Consider the following 22,386-nt stretch of genomic DNA (forward strand, 5'->3'; position numbering starts at 1 on the left):
GTGTTCAAAATGTTTTATTTTAAACCTATTGAGCATATTGCTTCTGTAGTGGTGGATCCGCTTTAAACAAGCATAATCGGAGCCTCCTGTCCTGACATAGAATTCAAAATTTGCGAACATACGTGACAAGAATTTTCAATTCTATTAAGGACAAGGAGGCGAGGATTATCCCACCCGTTGTTATTGTTTCTATGCATATATTGCTACTGTGACCATGTTTGATATTTGCATATGGATTTCTTCTAATCCCTTGTTTTTTCTACCCACCCCCCCCCCCCCGATTTCTGATTACAACTTATGCACTGGATGTGTATTGCGGCTATATGTCTCTTTTCAGGTTCTGACCCGAAGTAGAGGTTTTCTGTTACACCTGGCTTCGCTTGCCTTTCAATGGACTTCTGGTTCCTGTATTCTTCAGTTGCCTGCATCCTCGTTCAGCTTGGACATCTACTGCGGTCGTTGACTTCTTTCCTGATGTTCTGCGTTTTGGATTTCCTGTTTTGATTTGAACTGTTTTTCCTCACCAAAGAAAGAGGAAGAGAGACTATCTACATGGCCATTTATACTGTGGTCTCTATGGTTGTTACCCTGGTGTGCATGGGTACTGTAGTTTTTTACCGTTTTTATTGGCTGCTGAGCATTTCTAATAAAGAAATGAGAAAGCATAATCCTCGCCTCCTTGTCCTTAATAGAATTAAAAATTCTTGTCACGTATGTTCGCAAATTTTGAATTCTGTGACTCTCTAGTTACACACAGACGTGCAGGGATCTGATTAACTAACGGAGCGTAACGTAAACAATGTCTTTCCACCTTTGGCAAACATATATATATTTTTTTAAGATGTGTGTGTTGTACTTTATATGCGGTCACCAAAATGTGAAAATTCAGCAAAATAGTACAAAATGTTTTGTTCCATTTAGCTGTCTCTGATCCTGCCCTCGTTGCACTTACGGTCAGTTTCCAAAATGTTTTAAGACTTCAACTACTCAATTGAAGAAGAAACAGTTAGTACGCATTGCAGAATATCAAGGAAATACATATTTTTGAGTCCGAGGCTAAGCAAAGTCTCTTTCAAAATGTAGCGAAATGTGTGGGGTCGTTGACCTTATCTGTTAATATTGTCATTGAGAGAGAGAAAAGAGGAACAAAAAGATACGAAAACAGTGTCAATTGGCAAAATCATGCACGATAAAGAGCAGCAAAATATGATATAAACTGAGAGTAAGTGGAAGAAAGAGCAGGCATAAAAGGTGGAAACAACACCAGAGGCAACCTTGGTACTCTGCATATATTTTCTTTTAATTTTCGGACCCCCATTCCAGCTTTCATAACGGGTTAAACAATATTGCAAATCCCAGCATGCGAATAAAAAAAGAAGTTGGACTGGCTGAGCAATTCATATAAAGAAATTGGAATGGCTGAGCAATTCACGCACGTAACAAATTCCTTAGAGAGATGCTGGAAGGAAAAGGTCATCGCAGCAGACTTCGAAAGTCGGAGTCCAGGTTCGAGCCTAAGATCAATGTTCCGCGTTCCTGAAAAAAATCCACTCATAACGTACGTCTAATATATTCTGGAGCTCATTAAGAGTTTTCCAAATCCTTAAATTCGCATCTAGAAATAGAAACAAAAGACTGTAACCCCTCCCTTCGCTTAAGCCACTCCCTGCGGAAGTAAAGTTAGGTCTTTGAACAAAAAAAAGAAAAACTGTTGCGAAATGGTGGACTCAGTCGGTTAGTTCTTGGTCTTTCTTTACAGCACGATAGAGAAAGAACATCAAGTGTGAAATACCTGATCCATGAACCCCCGAGGCCTTCCGCTGACTCATGGACCCCCGAGGACTGCCGGCTGTTTACAGAAGTAAGCCGCCATACTGCGAATAAATTATTCTGCGATCTGGCAAGGTTACGCCTGGGCTCAATACCATGAAGAATGCGCCTGCTCTACTTTGCGAGCCTAATGGTAAGCCCAACTAGTCCATTTTCTTGGTACCGCTGCGATTTTTATGTTTGTTTATTTATGAGCTTTGTCAGAAATCTTCCAAGATAATGAAAGTGAAACGGATGTGTGTGTACTCTTGGCTAGTCGTGTACATGGATTGTGGCGCCACGGCTGCCGCCCCCCCCCCCCCCCCCCCCATCTGATTAGACTGAAACGTTTGGAATGTTTACCTGGGATGCTAATTTGCGTTTAGCATATCCACAGACGAGGTTTTTGTGTTCAGTTCTACTTTCGCCTTTACTTTAAACTATTCAACCTACAAACTCGAGAACTGGGTGCGGCCAACCGTAACGCATTTTAACTGTAATCAGATCTCCAGCTACTCTGCATGCACAACAGGCACTTCGGGAAGCCGTTGTCTTCTATTTTGGCTTCTTGTCCCTCCGCCCTTTCAAATGTCATTAAACTCTCGCTCTTTAGACCAGTAGGAGCTGTGAAAGAGGAGCCTGCTAGAGGCTGGGAGTATGCCCTTGGTGTTTATGTCTTCTGTTCAAGCTGTTTCCGTGTGCTGACGGGCTCAGAGAGAATATGCTTTGCCTAGGTTGACACATTTATTCAAAGTAGCAAGCCCGTAATCTGCCGTTAAATCTATACATTTGCATTTTGGTGAACATACCAGTAGACCCGATGCTTTTCTCCTCACCTAGGTACAATGCAGACCATTTTTAGGTCTCGCCTATCCCATTCCGCAAGGAATGGATAGTCGAGATTTATAGGAGGCAAAAAAGTTCTCAAACCATTGGGCGGATTTCAAACAGTCCAAGTGAACACAAGCACGCGCATTTCCCCACATCAAAGCCATCAGCTGCCCTCCCACAGGCTTCCCCAGTGTGCGCAGTGCGTGCTGGCCTGAATTCTCCTCCCCCCCCCTAATTGCTTTCACGGCCTCTTCAAAGGGATCCTTTCCCGGCCGCTTTTTTTTCTTTCGGTTTTATAACGTGCATCTTTCAGGGCCACTTCAAAGGGATCCTTTCCCGCCGCTTTTTTAGGTCTCGCCTGTCGATGCGCATGCGCATCGAGCTTGCGAGCCTATTGCGGCTTATACAAGCTTTAACTAAGAAGCAAGGAATCGTGGCGATTCCTTGCAGTGCCCGTGACTTTTAAGCTCAATGCGCATGTGCATTGAGCTTAAAAGCGCGTGCACAGCCGCCCGCATTCCTCCGACACCTTTGAAGTGAAGCTTAGCTTCACTTCAAAGGCCCGGCTTCTTCACACCCACATGCCGCTCTCGCTCTCCCCGCTCCGCCCCGCTCCGCCCCCTCCCCTGCCCGCCGTGTGTTCAGCCGTCCAGCCAACCCGCAGTGCACACCGGCAGAAAGTCTGAGTTAATTGTGTGTGCCGCCTCCCTCACCCTCCCAGCTGCGGATACTTTGTTGCAGCTTTTTCCTTTCCCCACTTCCCCTGAACCCAACCCCCCCCCCAATGGTTACAGAGTACATAGTTCTTTTTTTCCAGTCTCCGTTGCCTCAAACTTTTTTTTATCGGAGGAGTCCGACAGGCTCAAGTACCCCTTTTACGTACAACCTGTTACCCCCCTCCCCCCAAACACACTTTTGAAGCTCGGGGTACTGCCATCTCCCGATCTGCTGAACCCCAATGCCCTGCAGAGCCACATTTACCCTCTCGCAGCATGCCTACCTGGCCCAGAGAAGCTGCCCCCCAACTCTACTATTCCAGAAAGAAACATGTTAGCTGCAAGAATCATGTTTTTTTCTTGCGAGTCTCTGTATCTGTACCCTGCCTTCCGCGTCACGCTGCCTACGGGACCAGTCTCCTACAAGCTTCCTTTCGCGTGTTAGCATTAACTAGGGCGCTCCTACCTTGCACGCTCCTTAGTGAATATTCGCACCTGCGAGCTCCCCTTCTCCTGCACTCTATATGCAAACACGTTGCTATTGCAAGCTTCCTTTTGCTGGCACTCGCTGGTTGAAAGCTTTCCTGTTGCAAGCGTCATATTCCTTACACTCTGGTTGGCTGTTGCAAGTTTCACTTTGCTTGCCATCGCTGATTAAAAGCCTGGCTGCTGCAAGCTTGCATGCACCCTCTGGTCGAAAGCTTATGTGAGGCAGGTTTGCTTGCACTCTCCGATTGAAAGCGTGTCTGGTGCAAGCACTCTTGTTGAAAGCTTAGCTACTGGAAACTTCATTACTCCTGCGCTCTACCACTCACGTCCCTAATCTCGCTGCACAGTGGTGCCAGACTACTGCAAGCTTCCATCCACACGCAGGCTCTCCTGCACACCACTGTCCACCCCAACCCCTTGGTCGCAACACCCGATACTCCACTCGGGAGGATGGTGCTTTAAACGGACTCGGGGCGGCGACGAGCGCCTGCTCTGCCAGAGCCCTAGGACGCAGGCTGGCTGATGCTGAAGGTGGTGGGGGAAGAGCGGCGGGGAGGTGCCCCAGCCCCCACTAGTTTGAATGTGCACTGATATCGCCCTGGTTACTGCAGGCATCCAGAGAAGGGGGGTGTCACTCACAGCTCAGATTGCATCTGAGCTCGGAGGGCTGGCAGCCAGCCAGGGCCAGTGTATTTAAGAAAGACAGCCCAGGCTCTGCAGCCAGCAGTCTCTGCAGGAACTTTTCCAGGGGGAAGAGCGCCTCCGAGCACCTCGCTCCGCACTAGACACGTCCTGCTCTTATTTTCACAACAGCGATTTTTGCAAAGACGAGTGAATTTTTTTTCAACGACAAATTTTCATTTTCGACTTATTTTTATTGGCCATTAACTCTGTGGTTTGCGCACTCTGTCAATTTCTTATATTCTCCCATTAGGCAAAGTAACATGTGCTGTGGGCTTACTTTTTTTTATCACTTGTGTTTTTTGTTTCTCTCTCTCTCTCTCTCTCTCTCTCTCTCTCTCTCTCTCTCTCTCCCTTCCCTTCCCTTCCCTTCCCTTCATTTACTCTCTCTCTCTCTCTCTCTCTCTCTCTCTCTCTCTCTCTCTCTCTCTCTCTCTCTCCCTTCCCTTCCCTTCCCTTCCCTTCATTTACTCTCTCTCTCTCTCTCTCTCTCTCTCTCTCTCTCTCTCTCTCTCTCTCTCTCTCTCTCTCTCCCTTCCCTTCCCTTCCCTTCCCTTCATTTACTCTCTCTCTCTCTCTCTCTCTCTCTCTCTCTCTCCTTCCCTTCCCTTCCCTTCCCTTCCCTTCATTTACTCTATCTCCCCTTATTTCTCTCTCTCTTTGACTCCCCTTCATTCACTCTCTATCACCTTTATTCTTTTTCCTCTTGCTCTCTTTTCTCTCACTCATTCCCACACTTGACAGGACCAACAGTGGGCGCTTCTTACATACAGGTACAACAGAGCGCGCATCTCACACAGACAGGAACAGGGGCCACATCTCACACAGACAGGAACAGAGGATGCTTCTCACACAGACAGGAGCAACAGAGGGAGCATCTCACAGACAGGAACAACAGGGGGCGCATCTCACACAGGCAGGAACAGGGGGCACACACGCAACGCCACTCTCACACGCCACTCATCCACGCAACGCCACTCATCCACGCAACGCCACTCATCCACGCAACGCCACTCATCCATTTGCAAAACGAAAAAAGTTAAACTCTTCTATTGCGAGACCTATTGCATTTTCAATGCTTGTTTTCCTTTCGGTTTTATATCGTGCATATGGTGGCCGGGCAACTTTATTATCGTGCTCACGGGCAAAATGCTTTTCTTTTTAAATGTATTTTGTTTTTATAAAGAGTGGAATGCCAAGCTTAGTATTCATGGTGGCCGCACACCTATCTCTTCTCTTCTACCCCAGCCACGGCTGATACAGAGGCGGGCACAGCGAGGCATACAAACTTCTCCAGCTGCCTGTTCTACCATTCGCAATAGCGACACATGATTCACTCCCAGCAACCATGTGACCATTGTTTACAAGGTTGCTGGGAGCGATACCGCCGGCATTGATTGAAAGCGTGGAGGGCTGCAGGGGGCATGAGCAGCTGCTAAGCATGTTGCTAGACGAGGGAGCCGCGGGGCAGGGATGGCACACGGACGCATCGGCAGCCAGGCCAGCTCCGGGGGGCCAGTAATCCACGTTTTTTCAACATGATTTACAATTGTTAATACTTATTTTTTGTGCAGTTTTTATTCCTCAATTACCTTTCTTTATTACAATTGAAATGTAGCCTTTGTTGTTGGCCAGGACTTTTGTGACCTATTACTGCTTGCTGTAGCTGTTTTTAAACGCCTGCCTCTAAGCTGAAGTTTCTCCTTGTACAGTGAATGTTTTGCACTGCCAATGCATCCTCTTCCCTTAGGCCAAAGAAGGGCAGCGGCTGCTCTGTGATGACTCACTCTTTTATGCACTACTAAGCCTCTCCAGCATGTGAAATTTCTTGCTGGTGCTACCCCCTAATTACATTTTCATTCTTGTTTGCTTTTCCTTAAACCTGGGTCTCTTACACACCACTGTTCCTAAGTGGATGTGCCCCTGGTCTCACTCCTTTGCCTTGTGATTCCAAATGTGTTTAACTCTCTTTCAAACTAGATTGAGCCTTTGTAGCAACCATTTATTCTTCTTATTGTTTTCCATTAATTGTTTCTTCAGGCCTTGCGAGTCAGTGATTTACACCGATTTATTGCCTGAATCGGTAAGCTGTGGATAGTCTGATATAATTGGAATTTAACTGTCCGTGTGTCTTCATTATCCTATCATTTTTGCTTACCCAGAAACCCCATTAGCTTCATAAATTGGCTATGGTATTCCTTTATTTCGTACTTGAGGTACGTCTCCTTCATAACTGGACCCAACTCCAATAGTTCACACCCCCCCCCCCCCCCCGAATACTTTCACTCATGTCTTCTTTCTCATTTTATAGGTTTGCTAATTTTATTGTTGTTGGCACCATCCTGATAATGACCCCCTATAAATCATAATGTTGGGATAAACACATCAACATCTTAATTTGGACTGTTTTAACTTCCACCTGTTTATTTCATCTGGAGGCATATAACTGAATTGGGAATCCATTATATGCTCTTGTAGTTACTTTGACTGCCACTGCTGTTTTAAATGAGCTGCACTTGTATTACAATAGCACTATTTCTTGCACATTTGACTCACGCCATGACTGTGACTGAGTAACACTTTGTAGATCATATGGGCCAAACTTGTTTCACCATGAATAATTAAACAGCTTGCTACTTGTTTTTAAATGCGTCCATGGTACAATTCTAACTAGTATTTTTTTAATACCTACGTTTAAACAGCATCGTAATACCCCATAACTACATCAGTTTTAAACTTCATGCAAACACTATAACTGTTATAGCAGGAGAAAACATACAAACAGCACATTTGTTTTATTTTATCAGTAGCTCCTTCAGCCTCTTTCTTCCCCGTCCCACGTCTGCCCCATTCCCAGTCTCAATTCTCTCGACTCTTTCTTCCGGATTCTCCACCCTTCCTGTGTATCCTCTGCCTGCATTCCACAGTCTCTCGCTAACCGTTTGCTTTCAAGATCTCAATTACCCTTCCTCGTATCGCAGTCTGCCCTTTTCCATAGGTCTTTCTTCTCTGTGTGCCCGCTATGCCTCCTCAGTTTCCTCCTCTGTTTCACTGTCAGTCTTTCTTTTGCAACCTTCTCTCCCTCCCTCTTTCCTTTCAGTCTACACACTATTTACTTCACCCTCATTTATCTTTCGCCGTGTGCCTCTCTTATCTCTCTCCCTTCCTATCTTTCCTATTACTCTGCCTTGAACCTCGCTCCATCCTGTCTCACTTCCTCTGCCTCTTTCTTATGTCACTCTCCGTTTCACCCCCTTCGAATTTTGGAGTTTTGCGCTTCTTTCTCCAAGTCGCCTCCCCGTAACCTCTATTTAATTTTTTTTCATTTTTTCTTTCTCTCTATTTCATCTCTCTTGGTCTCATTTTTATTTTACTCTTTCTGTTCCGGCCCACTTATGACTGACTCTGTAACATCCCGCCTCACACTGCTGCACGCCTCGCACTGCTGCACGCCTCGCACTGCTGCACGCCTCGCACTGCTGCACGCCTCACACTGCTGCACGCCGCACACTGCTGCACGCTGCACACTGCTGCACGCCGCACACTGCTGCACCCTGCTGCATTACTCACACTGCTGCACGCCACACACTGCTGCACGCCGCACACTGCTGCACGCCGCACACTGCTGCACGCCGCACACGGCTGCATTACTCGCACTGCTGCATGCTGCACGCCTCGCACTGCTGCACGCCGCACAGTGCTGCACACTGCTGCACGCTGCACACTGCTGCACGCCACACACTGCTGCACCCTGCTGCATTACTCACACTGCTGCACGCTACACACTGCTGCACGCCGCACACTGCTGCATTACTCACACTGCTGCATTACTCACACTGCTGCACGCCACACACTGCTGCACGCCACACACTGCTGCACGCCACACACTGCTGCACGCCACACACTGCTGCACGCCTCACAACACCACCACATCACTCTGGGGCACCACCACATCACTCTGGGGCACCACCACATCACTCTGGGACACCACCACGTCACTCTGGGACACCACCACATCACTCTGGGACACCACCACATCACTCTGGGACACCACCACATCACTCTGGGACACCACCACATCACTCTGGGACACCACCACATCACTCTGGGACACCACCACATCACTCTGGGACACCACCACATCACTCTGGGACACCACCACATCACACAGGGACACCACCACATCACACAGGGACACCACCACATCACACAGGGACACCACCACATCACACAGGGACACCACCACATCACACAGGGACACCACCACATCACTCAGGGGCACCACTCGGGGGCACCACCACGTCACTCGGGAGCACCACCACGTCACTCGGGGGCACCACCACGTCACTCGGGGGCACCACCACGTCACTCGGGTACACCACCACGTCACTCGGCTACACCACCACGTCACTCGGCTACACCACCACGTCACTCGGCTACACCACCACGTCACTCGGCTACACCACCACGTCACTCGGGTACACCACCACGTCACTCGGGGACAACACCACATCACTCGGGGACACCACCACATCACTCAGTTGCACCACTCGGGGGCACCACCACATCACTCTGGGACACCACCACATCACTCAGGGGCAGCACATCACTCGGGGGCACCACCACATCACTCGGGGGCACCACCACATCACTCGGGGGCACCACCACATCACTCGGGGGCACCACCACATCACTCGGGGGCACCACCACATCACTCGGGGGCACCACCACATCACTCGGGGGCACCACCACATCACTCGGGGACACCACCACATCACTCGGGGACACCACCACATCACTCGGGGACACCACCACATCACTCTGGGACACCACCACATCACTCTGGGACACCACCACATCACTCAGGGTCACCACTCAGGGGCACCACCTCATCACTATGGGACACCACCACATCACTCTGGGACACTACCACATCACTCTGGGACACTACCACATCACTCTGGGACACTACCACATCACTCTGGGACACTACCACATCACTCTGGGACACTACCACATCACTCTGGGACACTACCACATCACTCTGGGACACTACCACATCACTCTGGGACACTACCACATCACTCTGGGACACTACCACATCACTCGGGGACACCACCACATCACTCAGGGTCACCACTCAGGGGCACCACCTCATCACTATGGGACACCACCACATCACTCTGGGACACTACCACATCACTCTGGGACACTACCACATCACTCTGGGACACTACCACATCACTCTGGGACACTACCACATCACTCTGGGACACCACCACATCACTCTGGGACACGACACCACCACATCACTCTGGGACACGACACCACCACATCACTCTGGGACACCACCAGCTCACTCTGGGACACCACCACATCACTCAGGGGCACCACTCAGGGGCACCAACACTTCACTCTGGGACCCCACCACATCACTCTGGGACACCACCACATCACTCTGGGACACCACCACATCACTCTGGGACACCACCACATCACTCTGGGACACCACCACATCACTCTGGGACACCACCACATCACTCTGGGACACCACCACATCACTCTGGGACACCACCACATCACTCTGGGACACCACCACATCACTCTGGGACACCACCACATCACTCTGGGACACCACCACATCACTCTGGGGCACCAACACTTCACTCTGGGACACCACCACTTCACTCTGGGACACCACCACTTCACTCTGGGACACCACCACATCACTCTGGGACACCACCACATCACTCTGGGACACCACCACATCACTCTGGGACACCACCACATCACTCTGGGACACCACCACATCACTCTGGGACACCACCACATCACTCTGGGACACCACCACATCACTCGGGGACACCACCACATCACTCAGGGTCACCACTCAGGGGCACCACCTCATCACTCTGGGACACCACCACATCACTCTGGGACACGACACCACCACATCACTCTGGGACACGACACCACCACATCACTCTGGGACACGACACCACCACATCACTCTGGGACACGACACCACCACATCACTCTGGGACACGACACCACCACATCACTCTGGGACACGACACCACCACATCACTCTGGGACACGACACCACCACATCACTCTGGGACACGACACCACCACATCACTCTGGGACACGACACCACCACATCACTCTGGGACACGACACCACCACATCACTCTGGGACACGACACCACCACATCACTCTGGGACACGACACCACCACATCACTCTGGGACACGACACCACCACATCACTCTGGGACACCACACCACCACATCACTCTGGGACACCACACCACCACATCACTCTGGGACACCACACCACCACATTACTCTGGGACACCACACCACCACATCACTCTGGGACACCACACCACCACATCACTCTGGGACACCACACCACCACATCACTCTGGGACACCACACCACGACATCACTCTGGGACACCACACCACCACATCACTCTGGGACACCACACCACCACATCACTCTGGGACACCACACCACCACATCACTCTGGGACACCACCACATCACTCAGGGGCACCACTCAGGGGCACCAACACTTCACTCTGGGACACCACCCCATCACTCTGGGACACCACCACATCACTCTGGGACACCACCACATCACTCAGCCAAACCACAGCCTCACTCAGCACTGTCCTTGCTTGCTACCAACAAACATTGCCATAGCCAATAGGAATCGCATTAGGAAAGTGTAAGCTATTGGCTTTGTGAATAACAATGCTATTAATTTATATATTTTCAAAGCCAACACATATTAAAAAAAATTGTCATTTACAATACCAATAGCTCACACTTTCCTAATGCGAGACCTATTGCATTGCAAATGCTTGTTAAACTCAGAAACGAGCGGCAGATTGCAATGTGTGACATTTTCATAATATCAGTGTAATTATGAGTGACATTTCAATGACTTGAGTGACACTTTCTCACAAGCAGGGCTCGAGTTGGGGTTGTAGTGTCCTCCGATGCGGGGTAGCGGTGCAGTCTACCTGCGTCGGAAGCTTCACGTTAGCGTTGGCGCCTGTCGTCGCGCGCCAGCTATAAATAAAGGGGCGTGGCCAGGCTCAGGCAGTCGGGACCATGCGGCACTGCAAATAAGCAGTCTCTGATAATTATTGCGGCCGTGGCGCTAATTGCACGCGCGGCCACACCCATCACACTGGCGACGAGGAGCGGAAACAAACCCATTTAGAGCACTTAATGGATTTGTGCTCTCTAGAGGATTGTGAGCTTTTGATGTAGGCTGTGACTCCAAGGAGGTGCTGCCTGCCCTGTGCAAGTGTGCCCCAGGCAAATCTGCCCTTTAGAGTGCCTGGAAAGAAGGGTGGCCATCTCTGCTCACCCTGTTGGAGCCCATGCATGTGTGTGCACCCAGCACCCTGGAAGGGGAGGAAGCTACAGTGAGGCCTAGGACCCACAGGCCAAAGGAAAAGACCCCAACAGTGCTTTCGTCACCCTCGGCCAGGCGGCTACTACCACACCCAGGAGGTAAGCAGTGCATGTGCTGCGAGATGTGACTGCGTCTGCGCCAAGACTAAACAAACAGCTCCTGAGGCGGAAGCCGGGAGACAGCTTAGCGTTTTTAACAATTACTTGATCTTTTACTGTGTGGTATTACCTGCTGAAGCACCCTCCCCTGGGCACTCCCCCTCCTTGAAAGCTCGCTCCTGATCACCCCGCGCAGCCGATTAAACGCTGCCGCGGGCAAAACCTTTTTTCGCCGCCATAGCCTGAAGCGAGGCCACGCCCACCACTCCGAGGCCACGCCCCCCCCAGGCAATCATTTAAGGCGCGCGACACACCCAGCTCGCACTTAGACTAAACAAACAGCTCCTGAGGCAGAAGCCGGGAGACAGCTTAGCGTTTTTAACAATTACTTGATCTTTTACGGTGTGGTATTACCTGCTGAAGCACCCTGCCCTGGGCACTCCCCCTCCTTGAAAGCTCGCTCCTGATCACCCCGCGCAGCCGATTAAACGCTGCCGCGGGCAAAACCTTTTTTCGCCACCATAGCCTGAAGTGAGGCCACGCCCACCACTCCGAGGCCACGCCCCCCTCTCTGCCATTAAAGGATGTGCCTCAGTCGGACGCGCAGCGGACGTGTGCAGTGGGCGCGACGTTTGCGTGCCAAAGGCGCGCCTAAGGCAAGTCTGTCTGCGCCCGGCCGGGGCACGGGGCACGTCTCCCTGCCGGCTTTATCCAATACACCTCTTCAGATCTGGTTCGACTACATCCACATAGGTCTACCCCCCCTCGACTCTGTCGGACTTTGAGCCATTGGGGTTCCTCTGCACCAGAGACACATTCCCTGAGATAGTAACTGGCTCGCTCCTAGCTTCCCCTTCAATTACCAATCCTCCACCCAATAATCAGACCCCATTCCTCAAGCTCACAGTGATCTATCTCAACACACGATCGCTGGTAAAACACCAGCTGGAAATCTTTGCTCTGTTAGACTCTGAGCAACCGGACATACTGCTGTTAACGGAGACATGGCTTAACGAGGATTCTGCTCCCGATATACTCGCCGCAATCCCCACTGGCTATTACATCCTTCAGGCAAACGGAGCCCCCGGGAGGCCGGGAGGTGGGGTAGCAGCGATTATTAAAAACTCTATCCGGTATTCCGCCTTGACCTTAGTCGGCATCCCCTCGGTCGACTATCTTGCGCTGAGACTGGAATCCTCCACCACCCCACTTATTTGTGTTTTAGTTTACCGCCCCCTCAACCTATGCCTGATTTTTCTATGTTGTTTGGTGACATGTTACCCCAACTCCTCATTAACAATTCTAAAATCTTGGTCTTAGGCGATTTTAATTATTGGCCTTCCGACGCAAAGGAGAATGCTTGCTCTATATCATTTACCGATCTCTTGTCCAGCATGAACTGTCTAACACACATAAAGGCAGCCACCCACATTAAGGGCCACTCTCTGGACCAGGTTTGGACATCCAACCTGGACATATCCACCCCTCTCATTTCACCCTGCCTCTGGTCAGACCATTTTATAATTTCCTTCTCCATTACGGCTATCCCCAGCCTTGGCAGACCCAAGGAAGGCAACCTCCTGCCCCGGAATTGGAACAAGGCCAATCTCAACGATTTTGTCACCCTACTCAAAACCTCCACCCCTTCCAATCTGGGTTCCATTGACACCCAAGCCTCTGCCCTCACACACTGGCTGGAGTCAGCCAGTGACACCGTGGCTCCACTCAGACAGATAAAACTTAGACGTCCGCATGACGCACAAAAATGGTTCACGGAAGACCTCAAAGCCTTGAAGTTGGGCCTTAGGCAGGCCGAGCGCCAATGGCGACGTGGCTATGCCCCTGAAATGAAACTACGCTTCACTACCCTGCTCAAAGATTATAAATTGGCGGTCCTGCAAACTAAAACCACCTTATTCTCAAACAAGATCGCCAGCTCTGCCACCAAAACCAAGGACATCTTTTCTATTGTGGAGGAGCTGTCAAACCCAGACAGGATCACCCCTAAACCTCTTCCCTCCCGGGCACTCTGTGACTCCCTAAATCTTTTTTTGTGTGGAGAAGATAGCCAACATCAAGAACAGTATTTTATCTTCAGCCCCACCTCACCCCCTTGGGTCCGACTCCACCCTGCCTTACTCCAACCTTAGGCAGCTGACCCAGATCCCTCTAATCTCGGAGACAGAGCTCCCCGCCCTCCTTAAGAAGGTTGCCTCCGGATCCCCCACTGACTGTTGCCCCCCCTTGGTCCTCCGTGAGGCCTTCACAGCCTGCCCATCTCCCCCTCTGGCATTGCTGAACAATTCTCTTTCCTCTGGCACTGTTCCCGGGTCATTTAAATGTGCCGAGGTCATGCCCATCCTTAAAAAAACCCACAGCAGACCCTACAATTATGAGTAACTTCCGCCCCATTTCCCTCCTTCCCTACCTTAGCAAAGTCCTTGAGTCCCATGTGACTAATACCCTGAGTACCTTTATCGAGGACTCTCATTTCCTCGATCCCCAACAGGCTGGCTTTAGACCCAATCACTCCACTGAATCTGTTATACTTTCAGTTATGGAGGAATTGCGGAGAGGAGCGGACTCTAACATCAGCCAGGTTCTGGTGCTCCTGGATTTGTCGGCCGCCTTTGACACGGTCGACCATGACGTTCTGGTCGGCCGTGTCGGAGAGGCCGGCATCCAGGGCTCTGCCCTGGCCTGGGTCCGCTCCTTCTTGAGCAACCGCCACCAGGCGGTTCGGCTCTCTGTTTTCCGCGGACGAGGTTGAGCTAACATTCGGCGTCCTGCAGGGCTCCTCCTTATCTCCCCTTCTTTTTAATTTATACCTTACTCCCTTATTCGTTCTTTACGAGGCAGCTGTGTCACCGCTCATTCATCACCAACCCAAACACCAACACGTACGCCCTCTCTTAAAATCTCTTCACTGGCTCCCTGTCTCTGAGCGGTGTAAGTTCAAACTGGGCTGCATTATTTTTAAGTCCCTTGCCCGTACAGGCCCCTTGTTCATCTCTTCACTCCGGCACCCATACGTTCCTTCTCGCAATCTCCGTTCCGCCCACCTGGCTCTACTCCAGATCCCGACCTTCAAACGTAAAAAACAGGGAGGACTGAGCTTTTCTTTCCTTGCCCCGTCCTTCTGGAATGCCCTTCCCCTAGGCTTAAGACTGGCCTCCCCCCTAACACACTTCAGGTCTCTCCTAAAAACCCACCTGTTCCGCAACGCCTATAACTAACCTTCTCAGCCCCATGGACTGTCTGTTTTTTTTATTTTATTTTTTATGTTTCAGCGCCAAGAAACCGCCAGGTGTTAGTGCGCTTTATAAATTCTTTTTACATTACATTACATTACAAGATGGCGTCGATCCCCGCCATTGAGCCCTTTGTGGTGGACGGCGCCCCCTCATCCCTTGCCCTGCGATGGAGGGACTGGACAGACCGTCTCCAGGTCTACTTTGTAGGGGCGGGCATAGCCCGGGACAGGCGCAGAGCCCTACTACTCCACCTTGGAGGCAAAGAAATCCACTGCATTTACAAATTTACAAAACCCTGGTGGAGGCCACAACCAAAACGTATGTGACGCTTCTCAACGCCCTAAATGCGCACTTTGAGCCTATGGCGAACAGGAACTATGAAAGATTCTTCTTTCGCCAGGCCAAGCAAGAAGCGGAGGAATCGTTAGACGCATTCCAGGGGCGTTTGAAAGAACTGGCCAGCACGTCCGGATTTTGAGACAGACAGGAAGAAATCCGAGGTCAGATAATACAAGGGTGCTACTCGTCCAAACTCAGAGTGAACATTCTTCAGGAGGATGGCAAGTCTCTAGCGGACATCCTCACCCTGGGCCCGGTCAAAAGATCTGCCGCAAGCCAGAGCATCCCACATGAAGGCGACCCTTCATCGACCCATCAAGACTGAACAAGTCAACGCAGTGGAAAAGGCGAACGTGGTGAGGCCCAAAGCGCACCAAAATCCAGGCAGAAGACAGCAAGACAAGAAAAGGGAATGTGGCTACTGCAGAGGCGCGCCCCATCTCATGCAAGACTGCTCAACGAGGGGGAAGAAGTGCAGTGCTTGCAGGTGGATGGACCACTTTGCGGCAGTATGCCGGTCTGCAAAATCACAGAAAGAAGTGGCACAGACAGTGGCTGAAGCGCATGACAGTGAGGACATGGACGAGGACCCGGGAGACTACCCGGTCGACTATGTATTTGCAGTAGACCAGCCACGACGGAAGAGACGACGACTTCCAAGGTGCAGAATCAAGATCCACCACCAGGATGTAAGAGCCACCATAGACACTGGGGCCTCGATCGAACTCATTGCTGCCAATGTATATAATCAACTAAGTCCAAGCCCGCCATTACGTGAAGCAATGATCAGGGTATTTGCATACGGACAGAAGACACCCATCCCGCTCCTGGGATGTTTCAAGACTGAGCAGAGACACCAGGACCTCAAGAGCCCCACCACAGTGTACGTGACCGAGGAAGAAAGCGGTATGCTGATAAGTGGACAATCAGCAGAAGAGCTGAAGCTAATATCATTCACCATGGCGGTACAAGAGTAGGAACTGGAGGCCATCATGGAGGAGTTTGAAAACGTCTTCAAAGGCATTGGATGCCTGAAAGGGAAAGAGGTCTCTCTCCACATTGACCCGTCAGTCCAATCAGTGGCGCTGAGGTACAGGCGCATTGCATTCCACTTGCGAAAGAAGGTTGAAGAAGAGCTAGAGACACTTGAGAAGCAAGGGATTATAAAGAAGGTCAGTGGACCCACCCCATGGGTGTCCCTGATCGTAGTGGCACGGAAACCGAAACAGCCGGGCAGGTCCTCATCGGCATTGACATGCGCCTCCCAAACGCCGAGGTTAAAAGGGAACGTCACCTAACCCCCACCATCGACGACATCTTGGGATAACTGAACGGCGCAAAGTGGTTTTTGAAGATGGACCTACGGTCCGGCTATCACCAACTGCCACTTCACCCGGACTCTCGATACATCACCACATTCTCTACGCACGTCAGTCTCAGGAGATACCAACGCCTCAATTTCGGGATCTCAAGTGCCGCGGAGGTGTTCCAAAACACCATCCGTGAAGTCCTCAGCGGGCTCCCAGGTGTCTTGAACGTAAGCGACGACCTTCAAGTAAACGCATTGTCGATGGAAGATCCCCACCGTAGACTTTGCGGGGTTCTCCAGAGGATCAAGGAATCCGGACTGACCCTGCGCAGAGAAAAGTGCCAGTTCTTCAAGAACAAGATCAGCTTCTTTGGCTACACGTTCTCTGACAAAGGAGTGGCCCCGGACCCCGACAAGGTGCGAGACGTACAGGAAGCCCCAGCACCCTCCTACATCTTGGAAATAAGGAGTTTCCTAGGGATGGTGAACTTCTGTGGGCGGTTTGTCCCAGATTTATCCAACCTCACAAAGCCCCTCAGGGAACTGACTAAATCCACCACCACATGGCAGTGGGGCCCCGAACAGGAACAAGCCTTCAAAGAACCGAAGCAGCCCTGTCGGCAGACACAACACTGTCATACTTCGACCCGGCCCGATCCACCAACGTCGCTGTGCACGCCAGCCCATATGGGCTAGGAGTCGTGCTCATGCAGTTGCAAGGAAATGGAGAGTGTGCCCGATAGCATATGCGAGCCGCTCCCTGACAGACACAGAACAAAGATACTCGCTGATAGAACGAGAAGCGATCACCATCCACTGGGCCTGTCGGCACTTCTACGTGTATGGCCATCCATTTACAGTGTCCACAGACCACAAACCCCTCATCCCCCTGTTTCAAGGGTCCGCATCCAAGCCTCCCCCGAGGATTGAAAAATGGATCCTTCAGCTGCAGGGGTATAACTATAGAATAGAATACAAACCAGGCTCATCCAACCCAGCGGACTACGTTTCGAGAGATCCCAGGGCCGCCACCAAAGCGGAAGAAGAGGATGGCGAAGACACTGAAGAATATGTCCGACTCCTACCGGAAAGATCCCGACCACTTCTCATGAGTCTTGAATCCATCGTAGAAGCCACCCAGATTTATAAATGCTTGCAACTGGCCATAATAGCGGTCCAATCAAATGACTGGCGCCCCATTCAGTCCACCATGACCAGACGGACGCTGCAAGCAAAGACCGTCCTGGAGTCAATTGTGCGGGTCAAGGAAGAACTTTCGGTCGACAGCAGCGGTTGTCTGCTCAGAGGTCCGCAACTGGTGATCCCATCAAGCCCTGCTCAACAAGCCGTGGATCTCGCCCACAGGGGACATCAAGGCATGGTAAAAACAGAGTCAGCTGAGGGCCAAGGTGTGGTTTCCGGGGATGGACCCACTGGTTGAACAAACAGTCAAAACGTGCTCATGGTGCCAGACATCAGGCCAACCGGATCGCCCTCACCCAGTCATCACTGAAGAAAACCCCCAACGGCCATGGGAGTGCGTGAGTCTTGATTTTGGACACCTCCCAGACGGACGCTATGCCCTGGTGATCATCGATGACTACACAGAGTACCCCGAAGTCGAGATTGTAGGAAGTCAGACAGCCACGGAAGTGATTACAAAACTTGAAAACCATTGCTACCCACGGAATATTCGAAGTGATGAAGACTGACAACGGCCCACCCTTCCATGGACAGAATTTGCAGACTATCTCTAGGCCTGGGGAATTCAGCACCGGAAAGTGACCCCGCGCTGGCCTCAAGCAAATGGGGAAGTAGAGAGGTTCATGAGCACTCTCAACAAAGTAATACGCATTGCGCATGCGGATGGATCACCTCTAGAGAGGGCCATATACAGCTTCCTGAGAGAATACCGCTTGGTTCCCCATCTCACGACCGAGGCAGCTCCGGGGCAGGCAAGCATGGGCTGAGTAGTGCGAGACACCATCCTGCATCACCCAAGCTGGACCCCGTCTCAGATTGACGCTGAAAAGGTCCTAGCCAACAGGACCCGCTCCAATGACCAAGCCAGCGCCGGCCGACGAGCCCGCATGTTGGTCATTGAAGTAAGGGACAGAGTCTACGTCAAAGACGGGTACCCTGGGAGCAAGTTCCGGCTTCCGTTCGAACATCAGCCATGGACAGTTATCCGCCAAACTGGCACTATTATAACAGCCAGAAGAGGAACCGAGGAAATCACAGGCAACATCTCTTTCTTCAAAAAGGTACACGCCGGAGCTCCAGACCAGCAGCTATTGGACAACCTGGACGCCAGACCATGTCAACAGCCAGGGGAGGAAGGAACTGATGGTGACCAAGGAACCCCTACTGAAGATGTGGACTGATCCGACCATGGCATCAGTCCACATCTTCCGACCATGGCACCCCTTCACTGCTTGGAACGCCAGCCGGAGCACTGCCAAGTTCCCCTGCGAGATCCCCGAGGGTGAAGTGTCGCAGGGAATGACCCCGTCATTACCATCCTCACGGGGAGAATGCTCCAGATATGAGAAGCAATCCTGCTCCATCCTCCCGGCTGGCATGGTGTGACGAACCAAGGACTGGAATGCTAGTGACAGGTAACAGATCTACATATTCAATGTTTGTTTGTTGTTTAATAAAGGTTGTAAGGAATGTAATGTCCTCCTACGCAGGGTAGCGGGGCAGTCTACCCGCGCCGGTGGCTCATATTAGCACTGGCGCATGTCGTCACGCGCCAGCTATAAATAAAGGGGCGTGGCCCGGCTCAGGTAGTCGGGACCATGCGGCAAAGCAAATAAGCCGTCTCTTATAACTATTGCGGCCGCGGCGCTAATTGCACATGCGCGCGCGGCCCCACCCCCATTACCGGGGTACTACGCCGGTGGACGGTGTCCACCACTTACTTTAATGGAAGCTCGATAACTATAAACTGCAACTGAGTGCAAGCCACCTTTTGTGGTGTCACTTCCTGTCGTGACGTCAGCGTAACCCCACTTCTTTTTTTTAGAACTTGTGCCCTGCTCACAAGCAAAAAGAAGCAACGAAGACCTGAAAAACATATAAATATCCGGAATTGCGCACATTTGAGCAACAAAGCACTCTAAGAAGATGTTAAAACGGCTGGAAAGCACCAGAAACTGAAGCAGCTAGTCCCCTTCTAAGCTGATTGGTAAACAAAACGAGGATGTAGATCTGCCCCACTCTCATTGACAGTGTGCACCATGCCACTGCAAACAACAAAGTTTCTGTACATTTCAGCAATGTCAGTTATTGTAGTAGGGTCCGATTATCTGTTGCAAAACAGGTGCAGTGTACCTGCCACTTGCTCACTTCAAGCATAGAAAACAACATGACTGCTATGGGGTGCGGGTGAAAGATGGAGGCGGATGAAAGTATGCATCATAGTTTGCTGGGGTACTGAATGTAGTCAGAGTGCAGACTCAACTTCTGAAATTTTGAGCAGATGTTCCTCTTTAATTTCCTCTGCTCTGACGAACCTAAAATAAAAAGCATTACCTTTCTTGACTGCTCGGCTGCTATAAATCTGGCCAATCAAATGAGCAAAGGGACATAACTCTTATTAAGAGCACTGATTTAACGATGTCAGAGGTTATAAGTGATGTTTAAATTTGCACTTCTATTTGAGGCAGGAGACAAGCGGAGTCAGTGCGGCGGAAGGAGGCGCCTTCCCCTGAGCCGGTACACACACTACTCACAGCTGCAGGCAGCAGCCCGGCCCAAGTCTGTTGACCCCTAGTCTGCGGGAGCATGTTTATACCCCTGGCACAGTGCACAGAGCACATTGGGAGAGGGGGGGCAGGCCAGACAAGAAACCATTTTGTGTGTGAAAAAGGCCTCTTTATTGAAACGGGTGCAAATTACAATATCATACCTGGCAACTGCCTTACAAAACTAAAACCTCGCTATACATTCAAAATCTAACATTGGTGTAGCAGAACTCCGCTCCGCAGAAACATAACCTAGAGAAGGCTGTTTCTCAGAAATGGCAAAGGATTGGTTTCTGTCATTATACAAAATGGCCCTGCGAATGCTAACTTACGTAAAACAATGCGAAAGAATAGTTTTTTATTCCAATCTTACAGGGGTACTCCTTCTTAAAAATAATAGCAATGCCTCCACTCATCTGGTCTTGACTATCCATCTTCACTATGGAAAAATTGGCAGGTAATGCCATCATTGTTTCCGGGAGCGACCCAGCGTGTAGCCAAGTCTCTGTAAGGATTTGGGCATCTGTGATATGGGCGCTTCAGAAACAGGTGGCATTGATGTTTGGGCAGTAAGCGCAATTCAAGCTAAAAAAACTAAAAGTCTGGATGGAATGGCTTCTAAGGGACCATCGCTGTGGGGGCTGCCATTGACATCCATTGGTAGGCCGTGGCGGCCATGCCTGCTTCGCGCTGACCACGCTTGCATTTGCCGGGAGTTGCTGGTGTGATAGGGGCGACTGTGCGCCTCTTTCGGCGGCAGGCAAGTGCGGAGGCGCATGAGATGGCGGGGGAAGCCCTTCCGGTGCCTACCCCTGTACATATAGCGACCAGCCTTGCAGCCCTCCCGGTCCCCCCCCCCTGCTTTTGAAGTCTACTCGTCACCACTTGGGCCTATGATGCCTGGGCTCTCTCAAGTATACCCCTAGATCTGCCGGAGGTCCGCACTCGAATGCAGTTCTGAAATGGGGAACGTTTTGCACAGCACCCCCCTGTTCTGGAGGCTCTTTATCATTAATGGGGGCCCCCCGTTGAGAAGCCTCATGACTCCCCCTATAAAACTTTGAGGCACTTGAAGCGGACAGAGTATAGTGCTTGCGTGGTCCAATCGACCTCTGGTGGTCCTAGAACTGCGATCCCCTGATGTTTTCTTGGTCCGCATGATTGAACCCTCCTAGCGCTCACTCTAGGAGCACAGCAGCAGTTTAAGACCCATGTTATTGACTATCTTTGGTTCTGGGTGTCCGTCTGCGCATTCTACACTCCGCAAGATCAGCGATGTTCCCTCTGGTGACTTAGGTCTGTGGTAACTGCACCAAGATTGCAGTGTTCTCCTACCTCTGCCACTGACTTCACTCTGCCTGTCTCCTGGGAGAGGTCTGGTCTCATTGCTTGTGTCCGAGACCTAATCATCACTCTGCCTCCGTGCTGTATCTCTGCGCCGCGGCATGGGCCGCAAAGACCCTAAGCCGAGGACCTTGCCCTTTGGGAAAATAGCAGACGGAACTACTGATGGGGCCCCCACCATGGCGGAAGGTGCCCAGAATGAGGACTTTGTAGACAACCTTCCGTCATTGTCTGCATCAATGCTCCAGGAGATGAGGGTGGGTTTCAAGGCCCTAGATGGGAGATTTGATGCTCTAGACAAAAGCCTAGCAGACGTAGGGGCCGAAGTCCAAG

General features: G+C 51.0%; 1 protein-coding gene across 3 annotated transcripts in view; it reads left to right on the top strand.

Annotated features, from left to right (window-relative positions):
* The first annotated feature begins 1,682 nt into the window (after positions 1-1,682).
* The window catches only part of TNFRSF14 (TNF receptor superfamily member 14), a 470,620-nt gene continuing 449,916 nt past the window's right edge, over positions 1,683-22,386 (top strand). For 2 of the 3 annotated variants that reach the window (XR_013594741.1, XM_078642475.1), the window contains exon 1: positions 1,683-1,963. Coding sequence is in view for 2 of the 3 variants with exons in the window: in XM_078642475.1 (XP_078498601.1) it covers positions 1,934-1,963 (30 nt within the window). In the remaining variant the exon portion in view is untranslated. The remainder of the gene's footprint in view (positions 1,964-22,386) is intronic. The other variant, XM_078642476.1, reaches the window with a different exon arrangement.

The sequence above is a fragment of the Lissotriton helveticus genome, chromosome 5_1, assembly GCF_964261635.1.
Source record: "Lissotriton helveticus chromosome 5_1, aLisHel1.1, whole genome shotgun sequence".
Taxonomy (NCBI): domain Eukaryota; kingdom Metazoa; phylum Chordata; class Amphibia; order Caudata; family Salamandridae; genus Lissotriton; species Lissotriton helveticus.